Source organism: Barbus barbus (assembly GCF_936440315.1).
Source record: "Barbus barbus genome assembly, chromosome: 4".
In the NCBI taxonomy this organism is placed as follows: Eukaryota; Metazoa; Chordata; class Actinopteri; order Cypriniformes; family Cyprinidae; genus Barbus; species Barbus barbus.
The window spans coordinates 41426787-41444667 of record NC_136732.1 but is presented as its reverse complement, the minus strand read 5'-3'; the positions used below and the strand labels follow the sequence as shown (position 1 = coordinate 41444667).

At 41.0% G+C, this 17881-nt stretch overlaps 1 protein-coding gene across 2 annotated transcripts in view; it reads left to right on the top strand.

The window, feature by feature from the left end:
- LOC306863499 (butyrophilin subfamily 1 member A1-like) overlaps positions 1–15394 on the top strand; it is a 29510-nt gene extending 14116 nt beyond the window's left edge. Inside the window, exons 5-8 of one of the 2 annotated variants that reach the window (XM_079406868.1) lie at positions 13219–13281; positions 13669–13713; positions 13954–13980; positions 14315–15007. In XM_079406868.1, coding sequence (XP_079262994.1) covers positions 13219–13281; positions 13669–13713; positions 13954–13980; positions 14315–14859 — 680 coding nt within the window. In that variant the 3' untranslated portion in view covers positions 14860–15007. Of the gene's footprint in view, positions 1–13218; positions 13282–13668; positions 13714–13953; positions 13981–14314 lie in introns of both variants that reach the window. The other variant, XM_079406869.1, reaches the window with a different exon arrangement.
- Positions 15395–17881: the final 2487 nt, after the last annotated feature.

Below are 17881 nucleotides of genomic sequence, written 5' to 3'. Positions count from 1 at the left end.
CACGTCAGTGTGTATAACTTTTTATCTTTTTGAACATTATCAACTCTGGATGATGGATAGTAAAGCCCAGAGTATCTTCTTTCCAAATATACCTAATTTGTTTGTGTAAGCACACTTTGTCACAAACTGTTACCATTTTAATTTAGGTAGGTTATTTTCACCTATGAGGCCCACAATGGGGGTGAAGGTTAACAGGTTAATACCATCATTTTATGAATTTAAGACTTCCTTAAGGCATTAATTTGTGTATGGGTAAATGAAGAGATTTTAAGACCTGCAGAAACCCTATGTGCATGATGTAGTTGATGTGTCAAATATTGATCTGTATCTGACTGAGGATCTGCATGGGTGAGAAGATAACCGCAGTGTAGAAACAGTGGTCTCTACAAGAACATCACAATAGAAATATTACAAAAAGCAATAATTCTATTACAGACACAAATAAACACACACACACACACACACACAAACATACAGTATAATACTGTTGAATTAAACAACTAAAACAGTTCCCTTTCAGTCGGTCCCTCCGAGTGACGTGGGATGACCGACGAAATTGGGATCTCGCCAGACAGACCAATCCACTTTGTGTGTAACTAAACGAGCCAATGGACATTGGCATGCGATCATTGAATCCAGCTGCCGCTGATCACAGCGTGAGTATAAGCAGGTGCACCGCATTAATTCATCCTTTTGCTTTGGAGCCAAGCGGTAGTGGTGAAGCTACTGCTCTCCCCTTCCAGAGAGTGTTTCTGCAAGCGAGTGCGGGCGTTACGGCGCAGCAGCGGTGGTCACGTCGGACAGGAGAGAAAGATCGTCTTCCTGCTGACAGCCACACTAGGAGTGTGCGGTGGCCAGCTCCCCTGCGTGCTTCAGCACTAAAAGAGCATTTCTCTGAAAGAGCAATTTCTCCAAAAGAGTAAACACGGGTGATCATGTCTTTTTAAAGATGTCTTATCACCTGTGCTTTTCTGGGTGTGGTCGTTTCCTGGCGCCTCAGGACGGTCACGATTGTTGCCTCACATGTCTGGGCATTCAGCACGCTGAGGAAGCTTTCGTGGATGGCTCATGTTCTTCTTGTGGGGACATGACCATCTCGGAGTTGCGTAATAGACTCCGTTATGTCAAACATGGCGGAGTCCCTCTGCCTCTGCCGCGATCCAGCATTCGTCCCGGCACCCGGGGTGTGGTCAGCCTGTTATCAGTTCCCTCATTCCTTCGGGCAGGAGTGCCCCTGGAGGAAGTATCCAGGCATGCTGTGGTATTCACAGATGCCTCGGCCACCGGCTGGGGAGCCACGTACAACGGGCACGCAGTGTCAGGGGTTTGGACGGGTCCCCAACTGCGTTGGCATATCAATTGCCTCAAGCTGCTGGCAGTATGCCTTGCCTTGAGTCGCCTCAGAGGGTGCCTTCAGGGCAAGGACGTTCTGGTCCGTACGGACAACACTGCGACTGTTGCGTATATCAACCGGCAAGGCGGTTTACGCTCCTGTCTCATGTCGCAACTCACCCGCCACCTCCTCCTCTGGAATCAGAACCATCTGAGGTCCCTTCGTGCCATCCACATCCCAGGAGTGTTCAATCGGGCAGCCGACGAGGCGACTCGAGCAGCACTTCCAGGGGAGTGGAGATTCCATCCCCAGGCGGTCCAGCTGATTTGGAGTCGGTTCGGAGTTGCTCAGGTAGACCTGTTTGCATCTCCGGAAACCACCCACTGCCAGTGGTTCTACTCCCTAACCGAGGCAATGCTCGGCACAGATGCACTAGCACACAGCTGGCCCCAGGGCCTGCGCAAATATGTGTTGCCCCCAGTGAGCTAATAGCACAGACACTGTGCAAGATCAGGGAGGACAAGGAGCAGGTCTTGTTAGTGGCTACATATTGGCCCAACAGGACCTGGTTCCCGGAACTCATGCTCCTCGCGACAGCCCCTCCCTGGCCGATTCCTCTGAGGAAGGATCTGCTTTCTCAGAGACGGGGCACCCGCGTCCGGATCTGTGGAAAGTCCACGTATGGTCCCTGGATGGGACGGGGAGGTTCTAGGTGACCTAACCCAGGAGGTAGCACTCACTATCGCTTCAGCATGTGCACCGTCCACAAGATGGGCCTATGCTCTGAAGTGGAACCTGTTCATCGATTAGTGTTCCTCTCACCATGAGGACCCCCAGAGATGTTCGATCAGAGCCGTGCTTTCCTTTTTGTAACAAGGGTTGGAGCGTAGGCTGTCCCCCTCCACTCTTAAGGTTTATGTTGCTGCCATTTCCGCTCACCACAACCCCGTAGAGGGGAAGTTGGTGGGGAAGCACAATCTGGTTGTCAGGTTTCTTAGGGGGGCCAGGAGGTTAAATCCTCCTAGGCCTCCCTCCCTACCCTCTTGGGATTTGGCATTGGTGCAAAGAGCCCTACAAACTGCCCCCTTTGAGCCTTTGCAGTCAGTCGAGTTGAAGTTTCTCTCTATGAAAACCCTACTCCTGACTGCGTTGGCCTCAATCAAGAGGGTGGGGGACCTGCAGGCATTTTTGGTCGACGAATCGTGCCTTGAGTTTGGGCCGGCTGACTCCAGTGCAACACTGAGGCCCCGGCCCGGCTATGTGACCAAGGTTCCTACCACTCCCTTCAGGAACCAGGTAGTGAACTTGCAAGCGCTGCCCCTGGAGGAGGCTGACCCAGCCCTAGCTTTGCTCTGTCCTGTACGCGCACTACGACTGTACGAGGATAGAACTCAGAGTTTCAGGACCTTAGAACAGCTCTTTGTCTGTAATGGAAGACAGCAGAAGGGGAAGGCTGTCCCCAAGCAGAGGATGGCCCACTGGATAGTGGATGCAATTACCTTGGCCTATGAAGCACAAGGTGTGCCCTGCCCGCTCAGGTTGCGTGCTCACTCCACTAGGGGTGTCGCATCGTCCTGGGGACTGGCTCATGGTGCCTCGCTAGCATCTGTAGAGCTGCGGGTTGTTCGACTCCCAACATGTTCGCTAGGTTTTATAGCCTACGTGTCGAACCGGATTTCCTCCTGTGTTCTCACCTCAAACGGGTAGTGGCACTGAGAGGCCTAGCTCAGAGTTGGCTTGCGGCGTCCTTTTTTTTTTTTTTTTTTTACCTTAATTTATATAGCGCTTTTTAAAATGCAAATTGTGTCAAAGCTACTGCACAATATCAAAAAAGGAAAATAATGTGTCAATAAGTTTAAATAGTGTAATCAGGTCGATGATATCGCTCGAAATGAAGCGTCCCCAACTAAGCAAGCCAGAGGCGACAGCGGCAAGGAACCAAAACTCCATCGGTGACAGAATGGAGAAAAAACCTTGGGAGAAACCAGGCTCAGTCGGGGGGCCAATTCTCCTCTGGACAAACAAACCAGCAGTTCAATTCCAAACTGCAGCAAGTCAGATTGTAAGGGCTCAGCTGGTTCCAGTGGTCTTTCCCGAAGGCTGTCTAAGTGGCGGGTCCTCAATGGGGATCTGTCTCTGGCACTCATCCAGGTGTCTGGCCTCCGCCTACGATCAGGGCCACATACGTCATCTCCCTCATCACATATGCTGATCCTCCATCTCAGGTGTTCGGTCATCTCAGATCATGTAATGGTTGGATCCAGACTTAAGTTCTGTAATTCCTAGCAGAAACGGAGAGACAAGCAGAGACATGATTAGCGTAGCTGCTGTTCCATCTAAGCAAAAATGAATTGTTCAACCCAAGCAAGGCAAGGCAAGGTAAGGCAAGTTTATTTATATAGCACATTTCATACACAGTGGTAATTCAAAGTGCTTTACATAAAAGAAAGTGAAATAGACATTAAAATCAATAAAAACATGGAAATAAGAATAATAAAAACAAGGAATTTTAAAATGATATAGAAAATGATTTAAGATTAATTTAAAGAAAATGATTATACATAAAATATATTGCAGTCAGTTCGGACATATAGCACAGTGCTCATTCAACAAATGCACAGTTAAACAGATGAGTTTTGAGTCTTGATTTAAATGTGGCTAATATTTTAGCACATCTGATCTCTTCTGGAAGCTGGTTCCAACTGCGGGCCGCATAATAGCTGAACGCAGACTCCCCTTGTTTTGTGTGAACCCTTGGTATTTCTAACTGACTCGATCCTAATGATCTGAGTGGTCTGTTTGGTTTATATTCAGTGAGCATATCAGCAATATATTTAGGTCCTAGGCCATTGAGTGACTTATAAACGAGTAAAAGTACTTTAAAATCAATCCTAAATGTAACTGGAAGCCAGTGTAAGGACCTGAGGACTGGTGTGATATGCTCAGATTTTCTGGTTCTAGTCAGAATCCTGGCAGCAGCGTTCTGGATGAGCTGCAGTTGTCTAATGGTCTTCTTGGGAAGGCCGGTGAGGAGACCATTACAGTAATCCACCCTGCTGGTGATAAAGGCATGAACAAGTTTCTCCAAGTCTTGACTGGAAACAAAACATCTAATTCTTGCAATATTTTTGAGATGATAGTATGCTGATTTAGTTATTGCTTTGACATGACTACTGAAACTAAGGTCTGTCTCCAGAATCACCCCAAGATTTCTGACTTGATTTTTCGTTGTTTGACCCCTAGAGTCAAGGTATGCATTCACCTTGAGAACTTCATCTTTGTTTCCAAATGCAATGACTTCAGTTTTCTCCTTGTTTAACTGAAGAAAGTTCTGGCACATCCAACTGTTAATTTCATCAATGCATTGGCAGAGGGAGTCAATGGGGCTGTAGTCATTTGGAGATAAGGCTAGGTAAATCTGGGTATCATCAGCATAGCTGTGATAGGCAATTTGGTTCTTCCTCATTATCTGACTTAGTGGGAGCATATACAGGTTAAACAAGAGCGGTGCAAGAATTGAGCCTTGTGGGACTCCACATGTCATGGCCGTCCACTTAGACTTATGCTCTGCTATACTCACATAATATCCTCTCCCTTCTAAGTATGACCTGAACCATTTGAGTGCCATCCCAGAAAGCCCGACCCAGTTTTCCAGTCTCTCTAAAAGTATGTTATGATCGACAGTGTCAAACGCAGCACTAAGATCTAGTAGTACCAGCACTGATATTTTGCCAGAATCAGAATTGACGCGAATATCATTTATTATCTTAATGAGTGCTGTCTCTGTGCTGTGATGTGCTCGGAAACCAGATTGAAAATTGTCCAGGTATCCATTTGACTTTAAGTAGTTGTTCAGCTGATTAAAAACTACCTTTTCAATAATCTTACCTATAAAAGGAAGATTTGATATGGGTCTATAGTTGCTCAAGATGGTGTTATCAAGATTGCGCTTCTTCAGAAGGGGCTTAACAACTGCAGTTTTAAGGGAGCTTGGAAAAGTCCCAGAAAGAAGTGAGGCGTTCACCACTTCTAAGAGATCCGCTTCTAAACAGTTAAGCACATTTTTGAAAAAGGATGTGGGAAGTGTGTCAAGATAGCAGGTTGAAGATTTAAGGTGCTGTACTATTTCTTCCAAAATTTTGTTATCAATTTCTTTAAAAACACACATTGTCACTTCTTTTTGAAATTGCGGTCGAATCTGTGTGACCTCTGCATAACTTGAGGATGTGCCAATCTCCTTTCTGATATTATTGATCTTCTCAGAAAAGAAGGAAGCAAACTCATTGCATTTGCTGTCTGAGAGCATTTCACTGGGAATCTGACTTGGGGGGTTTGTCAGTCTCTCAACAGTCGCAAAAAGAGTGCGGGTGTTGTTTAAGTTACTGTTTATAAGGTTTGAAAAGAAAGCCTGTCTAGCTGTGGCTAGTTCCACATTGAAAGCATGAAGGCTGTCTTTATAGATGCTATAGTGAATTTCGAGTTTCGTCTTCCGCCACATCCGCTCAGCTTTTCTGCATTGTCTTTTCATGCTCTGAACTGCTGTTGATTTTCTCCAAATTGATTTCTGTTTCCCCGTCTTCAAGCTGACCTTTATCGGGGCAATATCATCAATAACATTCTTAATTTTCGAGTTAAATGACTCCAGGAGAAGATCAACAGAGTCTGCAGAAATGCTTGGTGTTAATGATATTGCCTCCATAAATAGCGCACTAGTGTTCTTGTTAATGCATCTCTTTCTGATAGAGACATATCTAGATTCAGTGGTGACCGAGATCAATATATCAAAGAAAATACAGAAGTGATCAGATAGTGCTACATCCTTGATTACAATGGATGAGATGTTTAGACCTCTACTGATGAGTAAATCTAGAGTGTGTCCACGATTGTGTGTTGGTCCGTGCACATGCTGACTCAGGTCAAAAGTGTTTAAAACAGTTATAATTTCTTTTGTAGTTTTGATTTCTGAATTATCTATGTGAATATTAAAATCCCCTGCAATAGCAAAACAGTCAAACTCTGAGGAAATCATTGATAACAGTTCAGTGAAATCATCAACAAAGGCTGGAGAATATTTTGGAGGCCTGTAAATAATGATAAACAGGGTGCGTGGAGCACCTTTCAGCACAATACCTAGGTATTCAAAAGATGAATACTGACCAAATGACATTTGCGTGCACTGATAAACATCTTTAAACAGAGCAGCTACACCTCCACCTCTCCTAACAGTCCTGCAGACACTTATAAAATTAAAGTTAGGAGGGGCTGTTTCATGAAGGACTGTTGCACTGCAGCTGTCTTCTAACCATGTTTCATTTAAAAACATAAAATCCAGGTTGTTTGTGGTTATTAAATCGTTGATCAGAAATGATTTATTTTTAAGTGAGCGAATGTTTAAAAATGCTAACTTGATGGATTTACATTTTGTCTCTACAGCAATCTTAGATTGATGCATTAAAGGCCGCAGGTTAGATGGGTTAGCCGTACGGCTTGAGAAGGCCTTAGACTTTCTATTGCTTAATAAAACAGAAATAGAGGAGGCTACAGGCACACTGGGTTCCCGCTTGTTCTGTAAACATTTGTGAATGTTGTGGCTAATATAGCGGGGACCCGACACATATCACTGAGAGCTGTTATCAGTTGTTTTTGGTTCACCTACACCAGATGGAGAGGGGTTTGGGCCCTGACGTTGTGGCAGCGGCCGGAGAGCTCTCGCAGGAGGAGGAGGGTGAGCTGGGCCTGCAGTCTTTGGTGGTTGTGGGGCCCGCCGTTTTTTAGTTGATATCTGGGGGCTTGAAGCGAAAGAGTGTGAGAGTTTGGTCCCAGCATACACCAGTTCCTCCATTTTCTGTGAGAAGCTTAGAAGTGGAGATTCTGGAGAGAGTGATAATGTGTCTGGTGAGCAGGGCTCTGGCTCTGGTGTTTCCGCTGGCTGTGAGATGTTGTCCTGGCTTCCCTGGCTGTTTTCCAGAAAGTCGTCCTTGGGTGCTGAGTCTTGGAGCTGTTGTAGTACGTCACAGTCTGCATGTGATGAGCTCTGTGGGCAGGGCTCAGCTGGGATGTCCATGAGCAGTGCTTGTTGTGGCTGCGTGGTGTTATCATGTTGACTCAGAAGCTGACATGAAGTCCTGTGGTCACTCATATACTGTCCAGGTGTGTGTGTGCCATTTAGGCCGAGTAGATTGGCACACACCGCTGAAGGATGACGGAGGGAGAAATAGATATTGTCCTTAAGCACTCTTGCACCGAGTCTGTTTGGGTGGAGGCCATCTAGTTTAAACAGTTGTCTGTGGCCCCAGAAAATGTTGAAGTTGTCGATGAAGTTGACTCCTTTTATACTGCAGGTTCTTTGTAGCCATGTATTCAGCCCAAGCAACCGTGAGAACATGTTAGTTCCCCTTGCTGGGAGTGGTCCACTGATGAACGACTGAACTTCAAGACTTTGAAGCGTTTCAAAGAGTTCACTGAAATCCTTCTTAAGGAGTTCTGACTGCTCCTTCCGAATATCATTCTTCCCCACATGGATGATGACTCGATTTGCAGTCTTGTGCTTCATCAGAATGCTCCGAAGTTCTTTGTTCACATCAGAGACATTTGCTTGAGGAAGGCAGTATGTTGTTGTAGTCCTGCTGTTGATGTTTCTGATAATAGCATCACCCACTATCAGAGTCCTGGGCTCGGCTGCGCTCTGAGCTGAAAGCCGCTGTCTGCTCGACCTTGAGCGCCTGTTCGTGGCGATGTTAGCTGCTGGCTGATTCGATCCGTGTTTAGTCACATTTGCAGATTTCTCACCCACATTCATTAATGCTTCAAATCTGTTCTCAAGATGTATAGGGGGTGGTAGAATGCCAGTGTTTACAAGTCTTGTCATAGCTGTATCTGGGGTAGAGGATGCTACAGCAGCAATACGAGATACTCGTGATAATCTGATGTCTTGATTGCCTTTGGGTCTCGCTCCCTGTTTGTGCCATCGATTTGTCTGTCGCTCTGTTTCGGCTTTTTCCTCTACACTTTGTATAAACTTTTGAGATTCAGAGGACTCACCAGCTGTATGCTGAGGGGGTCCATGATGACCGTCTGCTGTGTGCTCCGCCTGTTTTGGAAGTCCAGTAAGTAACTTTGTTTCAAGAACCGCAATCCTTTGTAGAAGTTTGTGGCAGTTCATGCAGCAAGTAGATTCCACGAGAGGCATTTTCTCTAGTCTGTTTGAATGTAGACAGCTGTGTTTTTCCGTCTCTGGAATGTAAACTGCTGGGAGAAAGTCTTAAGTTTCCCCCCAAAAAATGTGTAGTCTGAGCACTGTGCTGATCTGCTGAAGTTGAAGTTAAAATCTTGGAGAGATATGAGAAAAATGCAAAAATAGGGAGCAAAGCGGAGAGCAATAAGCAAGAGCGTCCGAACAGTAGCGAAGCCGGAAGTGTAGCAAGCTAAAGAATAATAATAATGTACGTCTGATCAGATATAACTGCAGTACAAGATTATAAGATGCATTATGTGAATGCTTGGCTAAAGAGATGTGTCTTTAATCTAGATTTAAACAGAGAGAGTGTATCTGAACCCCGAATGTTATCAGGAAGGCTATTCCAGAGTTTGGGAGCCAAATGTGAAAAAGCTCTACCTCCTTTAGTGGAGTTTGCTATCCTAGGTACTACCAAAAGTCCAGAGTTTTGCGACCTTAGAGAGCGGGTTGGATTATAGCGTGGTAGAAGACAAGTTAGGTACGCAGGTGCTAAACCATTTAGGGCCTTATAGGCAAGTAATAATAGTTTGTAAATGATACAGAACTTAATAGGTAACCAGTGCAGAGACTGTAAAATTGGAGTAATATGATCATATTTTCTTGATCTGGTAAGAACTCTAGCCGCTGCATTTTGGACTATCTGTAGCTTGTTTATTGAAGATGCAGGACAACCACCTAGCAGTGCATTACAGTAGTCCAGTCTAGAGGTCATGAATAAATGAATTAGTTTTTCTGCATCAGAAACAGGTAGCATGCTTCGAAGCTTAGCAATGTTCCTGAGATGGAAGAATGCTGTTTTTGTAACATGGGAGATATGATTTTCAAAGGACAAGTTGCTGTCTAATATAACACCCAGATTTTTGACTTTAGAGGACGTAACAGTGCATCCGTCTAGTTGCAAATTATAATCCACGAGATTCTGTGTACTGTTTTTTGGTCCAATAAGTAATATCTCTGTTTTATCTGAATTTAGTAGGAGGAAATTATTGGTCATCCAATCTTTTACACTTTTTACACAATCTATTATCTTAGATAGTTGAGAAGTTTAATCTGGTCTTGTTGAGATATATAATTGAGTATCATCAGCATAGCAGTGAAAACTTATCCCGTGTTTTTTAATAATATTTCCAAGGGGCAACATGTATATTGAAAATAGCAGAGGACCTAGGACAGATCCTTGTGGTACTCCATACTTTAAATGGTGTTAATTGAGATGACTCCCCATTTAAATGAAAAAAGTGGTAGCGATCGGACAGGTAGGATCTAAACCATCTTAAAGCCTGTCCTTGAATACCAATATAGTTTTGTAATCGATCTATGAGTATATTATGGTCTATAGTGTCAAACGCAGCACTAAGATCAAGTAATACTAGCAATGAGATGCAGCTTTGATCTGAAGCAAGTAGTAAGTCATTCGTAATTTTAACAAGTGCAGTTTCTGTACTATGATTGGCCCTGAAACCTGACTGAAATTCTTCATAGAGATCATTTTTTTGCAAAAAGGAGCATAATTGAGTAGACACAACCTTTTTTAGACATAAACGGAAGATTTGAAATGGGTCTGTAATTTGCCAGTTAATTTGAATCTAGTTGTGGTTTCTTAATAAGAGGCTTAATAACCGCCACCTTGAATGGTTTTGGGACGTGACCTAAATATAACGATGAGTTAATAATATTGAGAAGCGGTTTTTCTGCTACGGGTAACAACTCTTTCAGTAATTTAGTAGGTACAGGATCTAATAATCACGTTGTTGGTTTAGATGCACTGATAAGTTTATTTAGCTCTTCCTGTCTTATAGTTGTAAAGCACTGCAGTTTTTCTTTGGGTGCAATGAATGAAGCTGAAATACTAGACGCAGTAGAATCTACATTTGATATTGTATTTCTGATGTTATCTATTTTATCAGTAAACAAATTCATAAAATCATTACTATTAAACTGTGGGGGAATATTTAGATCGGGTGGTGTCTGTTTATTTGTTAGTCTAGCCACTCTGCTAAATAAGAACCTTGGATTGTTTTGGTTATTATCTATGAGTTTGCGGACATGCTCTACCCTGGCAGCTTTTAGAGCCTGCCTATAGCTGGTCCTTATGCCTAATTCTCCAGAGAGTTCCTTAACCAGGCAAACCCTGTCGAGTCCTCCAGCACTCCGGCGTTCGGACGTGGTGGAGCGTCCGGCACCAGGCCTTTCAGCCAATGAATTCTTGAAATCTGGTGTGAGGCAAGTGCCCATATGAGAGACCCTGTCAGGATCCCATATGTGTATCCCACGGTATGCTTATTAGAGTCGTGTTTCCCCTGGCAGACCACGTTCTGCCATCTCTAATGATGCAGCCTAAGCCATCTCAGAGACTTCCAATGTGCTATAGGGCCCTACGGGGTTACTTCACATGTCTAAATGTCACTTAACCCCCTCTGGGAGGAGGTGACTCCGCAGTGTGCATCTTCCAAGCGGAAGGGCATGCTTCCCAGTGTTATTCAAGTCCTACTGTTTGGGTTGCTCAAGGAACGACAGTAGTTGACCTCCTCTGTGTAGAGCCCGGTCCTATCATCTGCCTTATAGGAAGGATCAGGAGGCCTACACAGAGAACTGGAAGGGGCAGCTTCTGTGGCGCTTTAGTAGGGATCCCAATTTCGTCTGTCATTTCGGAGTGACCGACTGAAAGGAACGTCTCGGTTATGTATGTTACCCTCATTCCCTGAAGGAGGGAATGGAGATGTCACGTCCCGTCGCCACAGTCGCTGTACCACCTCTGAGCTGCCGGGTCACCCTCATGAATTAATGCGGTGCACCTGCTGCCTCTTATACTCATGCTGTGATCAGCGGTAGCTGGATGCAATGATCGCATGCCAGTGTCCATTGGCTCGTTTAGTTACACTCGAAGTGGATTGGTCTCTCTGGTGAGATCCCAATTTCGACGGTCATCCAACGTGACGTCTCTGTTCCATCTTTCAGGGAAAGAGGGTTACATACGTAACCAAGACGATCGCTGCTGTTTTCTTCGTCTGAGAATTCAAATTTCCTGCGGTGCTGAAACACGGAAGAGCACCACGAGAGCTAGCGGCCCAAAGAATATTGCATCCGGAGTGGTTTAGCACTACCATTGAGAATGAATGGGAAACGGTTTAAGATTCAAGATTTAAGATATTCAAGATTTTTTATTTGTCACATACACAATTATACAGAGTATAACCAGCAGTGAAATGTAGGTCAGGTCCGCTCCAAGGACAGTAAAATTATATAGAATACAAATATGAGAAAAAGTCATAAATAAGAGAAAAAATATTAAAAAATAAAAATAAATGTGCAGGTCAGTATGTTGTTGACTTAAATAGTAATGTGATAAAAATGTGTTTAAAAAAAATGTGTAAAAAAGTTGTACAGGGTATTTAAATTGCAGCATATGAGGTTTAGGAGCCTGATGGCCTGGGGGAAGAAGCTCCTCCTAAGTCTCTCAGTTTTTGCCATCAGGCTACGGAAGCGCTTACCAGATGGAAGCAAAGTGAATAGTCGGTTATCAGGGTGATTAGAGTCCTTGATTTTGATGATTTTGACAGCTCTATTTTTGCAGCGTTTGAGGTAGATGTCCTGCAGAGAGGGAAGAGCAGACCCTGAGATGTGCTCAGCTAAGCGCACAACTCTCTGTAGTGCTTTGCAGTCCTGATTGGAGCTGTTTCCATACCACATTGAGATGCACTGAGTCAATACACTTTCTATTTTCTTCTTTAGGGCCGTTTAGCGTTCAGAGCATAAATACATTATGCTCTCTTAAGTGGCGGGAAAGAAAATTACAACCAAAAATGGCTCCTACACAACCTTTTCAATTATCTTTCCTATAAAAAGATTTGATATTGGTGTATAGTTGCTCAATATGGTGTTATCCAGATTGCTCTTAACAACTGCAGTTTTCAAGGGATTTATAAAAGACTCAGTGAGAAGTGAGGTGTTAACTACTTCTAAGAGATCTGCTTCTAAACAGTTAAACACACTGATTCATGCAGTTATGAAACAAGTACATCTTGAGTGAGGCATTGAATCATTCATTCATAAATTGCATGTGATTTTGCTTAGACTTTGTCTTATGTTTTTCTTCAGAATTGAAAAAAAAAAAAAACTCTCAGTGTATTCAGAATCGTGCAGCTCTATTTTGCACACAAAAAGCTCTTAATCGGTTCCAGTTCTCATGTAGCCTGCTGATTTGTGTTCATGGCATTCAGCTGCAATTAAATGTTTTCCAAAAATAGACAGAATAATATGTTTGATATTTAAATGTGAGACTTTTTTAATAAAGTTATTTTTTTTAATAAACCAAATTTGAATTAAAAATAGGAATCAATTAGAATCAGAATCGATAAGCAGAATCACAATTATAATTGATACAATTTAAACGATATCAGACCCTAGTTAATAGTTAGTTAATAGTGAGTATTGGTCCCCAAACTAAAGTGTGACCAATAATATAATTCAGTATTAATATCAAGCTTGTTTTCATCCACAGAATATTTAATTAACAGACATTGTGTTTTCATATACTTCTGTGTATATCTGAGGTCCTATAATTTATTCTTCCTCAATCACATTTACATTTGTATTTGTTGTCTGAATTTTGTCTGTTTTCTCTTGTCTTATTGTGAATCTTCTATAGAACACATTCAACTAAAGAATGAACACAATAAACTAAAGAGTGAGAAGAGGAGAATACAAGAAGGTGAATCTGTCTTTATTATGTTATTAATTCATTATTGATTTAAAGTCTGTTTTCAGCAGTAAACACTGTTTTAACTGCATTCATTTATTCTGTGTATATCTTCTGGTAAATGGTCAGCAGTTGTTTATAAAATGTATATTTATTCAGATGCTGTCATGGCTGGTAAAGACAATCTAGAGCTGTATCTTAGCACAAGCAGTATTGTTTAATGAAACACACTAAACTGATCAGGCTAGTCAGCTAAACCGGTTCATGATCAGGTTCATGGTGTTTGATGAACACTTGTGTGATGTTAACTCAACTCAATGATCAGAACTCGTTTGTCAGAGTCATACAAATTATACCATTTTAATCTTCTTTTCTCATCTTTTTCTGAATTTTCTTTAGAACGTGATCAACTTTTACAAAGTCTGAAGACAATTATACCTAAAGGTGAATATTTTATATGATCTTATTAAAATATAAATCCATTACTTTTAAATTATTTAGCAAAACAAAGAATGAATACACTGTGCATTCATACATGTATTCAATTAATTATGTTTAATTATAAGATATAAACTCTGTAAGATGTTCTTGTATTTTGTTGGTCTTCAAGCAGTGATTGAAATTATTGATCTAAAGATGAATTCTGTTATGAAGACTTTATAACTTCATACTTTCTGTTTTCAGCTCTCACATATTTAAGAACACACACGGGTGAGTAAAAAGGCATAATTATTTATTTTAATTAAAGGGATGTTTCATGGAATAATTATTTAAAAAATACAATGTCTATAATAATTATTTATTTTACATTCATAACTAAAAAAATAAATAAAATCAACACAAGTGGATCCAAAAATGAACAACAAAGTGAATCCAACAATAATATAATATAATGTACAGATTAAACATTACATTTATTTACATGTAATAGTGTGTCTTTATTTTAGTTTGTATTGTAAAGTTCTCATGATTCCTATAAAAATTAATAATAGTCATAATCTTTATGATATACTCTGTAAAGCAGAATGTTTAATATTTTCTGCAGTGAATGTGACTCTGGATGCTGATACGGCTCATCCTCGTCTCATCGTGTCTGATGATGGGAAACAAGTGAGATTTGTAAACACACAAACAGAAGGAGTGCATCGAGGAAAAGACAGATTTGATAAACATCTTGGTGTTGTTGGGAAAGAGGGATTCTCCTCGGGGTGTTTCTACTTTGAGGTGCAGGTGACGGGACAAACTGATTGGGAATTAGGAGTGACCAGAGAATCTGCTAACAGGAAGGGTTGGGCCAGTCTGAGTCCTGAGAGAGGATACTGGATCGTGGGACGGAGATATGGGAGATATCTAGCTCGTGATTCTCCTGATTACTCTCTTTCTCTGAGAGTGGCTCCTGAGAGGGTCGGTGTGTTTGTGGATTATAAGAAGGGTCTCGTCGTCTTTGATGTTGATGTTGATGTTGAGTCCCGCTCTCATATCTACACTTACACTAATCAGTCTTTTAATAAGAAACTCTATCCATTTGTTAGTTTGGGGTATCGGTGGAATGAAAACTCCACTCCACTGATCATCTGTGATGATTACTAATAAAATCAGTGAATTTACATGATCAACTTAAGTAAAAGAAGATGCTATAAAAAGAGTAACAGCAATAACTAGATTTGAAGTTGGCTTAAAAAAGTCAGAAAGTTTTAAATGTTTTTAAAAGTTGTAAAAGTTTGATGGTTTTCAGTTTGAAAAAGTTTTAAAAATGTAAATCTGAATGTTTTGAAGGCAATACTTTCTGGTAAAAAATATATAGATGCAGTTTATAGGGTACTCAGGGTTGTTGCTAAGGTGTTGCCGTGTGGTTTCTAGGGTACTCAGGGTGGTTGCTAAGGAACCCAGGTAGGTTGCTAGGGTACCCAGAGTGATTGTTAAGGTGTTGCTATGCAGTTTCTAAGGTACTCAGTGTAGTTGCTAGACTGTTGCTATGCAGTTGCTAGGGTGCTCAGGGTAGTTGCTATGCAGTTGCTAGGTTATCAGGGCAGTTACTGGGTTGTTGCTATGTCATTGCTAAGGTACTCGGGGTGGTTACTAGGTTTGTTTGGATGCTTGAGTGTTGCTATGAAGTTGCTGGTAAGTATCATAGACACTATATAGATAGATAGATAGATAGATAGATAGATAGATAGATAGATAGATAGATAGATAGATAGATAGATAGATAGATTAGAAATATTAGCTAGATGAGTGGATTAGAAATAGTACATAGAGGGAAGCTTGATGTTGGCGTTTGAATAGTCTTGGCTCGTTTGAACATCCCGTCAAAGTAAGTCTATGGGATTGTTATGATTTTTAACCTTCAGTTTTATGAAAACCATAAGTCCCATCAGTTAGAAAAGATATATCAACTAACTTCAGATCCGTCTGAAGATCTGGGCTGAGTTTGGTGGTTGTAGAGTTAAAGCTGTAGGACAGGGCTCCTCAAATCTTGCTCTGGAGGGCCGCTGTCCTGCTCAGTTTAGCACCAACTCTGATCAAACACACACAATCTAATCAAGGAGTGCATCTCAATCAGGTCCTGAGCTCCTGAGCTTGTGAATCATGTTCATGAATTCAGCCACTGGTAATTCATGTTTGGACAGTGATCAGTCGAATCCCAGTGACATGATACGGACAGCAACATTAATTAAATGTGTTCATTACTAGCGTCTAGCGATGTGTGTTTATGTTGAAATATACTAAAAAAATGGTTTGTCTTTTCAACAGTGTTGGGAAGGTTACTTTGAAAATGTAATAGGTTACAGATTACAAGTTACCCTATATAAAATGAAATAAGTAATGTAACTATTTCAGTTACTTTATTAAAGGAATGTAACTGATTACATTTAATTACTTTTTGATTACCTTTCTGAATGTCTAATGTTTTTAACTGTTAATAATTTTCAAACATGTTATCCTTACTGTAGTATTCAACATGAATTGCTGTTACTTGCAAATTTTCCTTCATCACTTGAATTAAGATTATAATCATTTAATTTTAAAACACAACCACCAAAAAATATAACTTTCTTTGAGATAATTCTGAGATTAAACACAGATTTAAAACCATAACAAGAAATAATTTAGTAGCTGATGTTTCTGAAATCAAATCTTTATGACAAGAAACACTAGCATCTAGCAATGCCTTGGAAATAAAATAAAATAAAGAAATAAAGAAAACCTATATAAACCCAAATAGGACATAAAAGAGTTATGGAATAAACTTGTGTCATGTATCGTTTTTAAAGCCTAAAATATAAACTGCATAAAATCCCACGCCATCAAAAACAATGAATATATTCTTTTCTCTTAATGTACATTTGTAGTTTTTTTTACTCATGCTCTATAAATACACAATACAAACATTACTATTGCAATTTTCATATAATAAGGTTCAAAAGTGAAAGTCACATTTTGAGTTATCATCAACAATTTGAGTAAAACATGTCACTTATTTGAGTAATCATTTAGGTTAAGTGACATAAAAAAATAAATACTTTTTTGTGTAATGATAACTTTACAATCTTCTTATGAATTCTCATATCAGCAGAATTTATTCAGACACTCCAGACAACTGTGAAACAGGTGTAACGGTGGTGGCCATACTAAGCACAAAAGTCTTTTAAAGAAATAATATATTTGTCTGTTCGGGCGCCAGCCAGGAATTTCCTGACAAGAATGTTATATTACCCAGGATAGCAAAAAACCACCTGTTACAATATTTAAAAAAAAAAAATAGATGTCAGAAAAACTATTAACAAAAGAAGTTTTATTTTACAATGACCAAAAATCAAAAACACAGAAAAAACAAATGTTCAGCAATGAAGGTCAAGGTTGAAAAGAAAAGGAAAAATCCCTGTAGAAATCGCGTCACCAAGTTTGCAATCATGAAGGGAAACTAAAGAGTGTTGTCACCAGGATAGGTGGATTAAGCGGCCATCACTTGTCCTCTGAACAGCTTCATTAAAAACAGATGATCTTGAAGTGCACGCTTAAAAAGTTGAATGAAACTCCACAACGCACCAGACATCGCTCACAGGAAGCAACAGTTCGACAAGCACCGTCTTTCCATTTCCTTCGATGATCCAATCGCTCTCGTAAATGCAAACCTTACTGATGACGCCCACTTTCTCAGGTACGAACCATTTTTATATGCTCCTTCCTTCTGCCGTTAATTGAAATGCTCCACCCCAACACGCAAAGTGAAAGTAAAAAATAAAAGTAAACAAAACAATGATGTGGCGTAAAGCTCCTTTTTTTTCTTAATCGCCACACTCTCCCTCCCTGGAAGAAAACAACCCACGGTTGTTAAAAAAAAAACATGTATTAGAAACCTAAGAATTCTTCATCATCAGAGGGTTCTTGAAATAGCTCATACAGTTTTTGTTTTTCCAGAGACTCCAAATCTTCCGCTGTTGGAAAACACATTTTTAAGTTACAGACATGTGCTGTACGTACATCTTCTCCGGTGTCTTGCAGGGCTATTTGATAGTTCAGTGGACCCAACTGCTTCAGGATACGGTAAGGCCCTTTCCATTTTGGTGCCAACTTTGCACTAAATTGATGTTTTGCACTTGATTGGGGA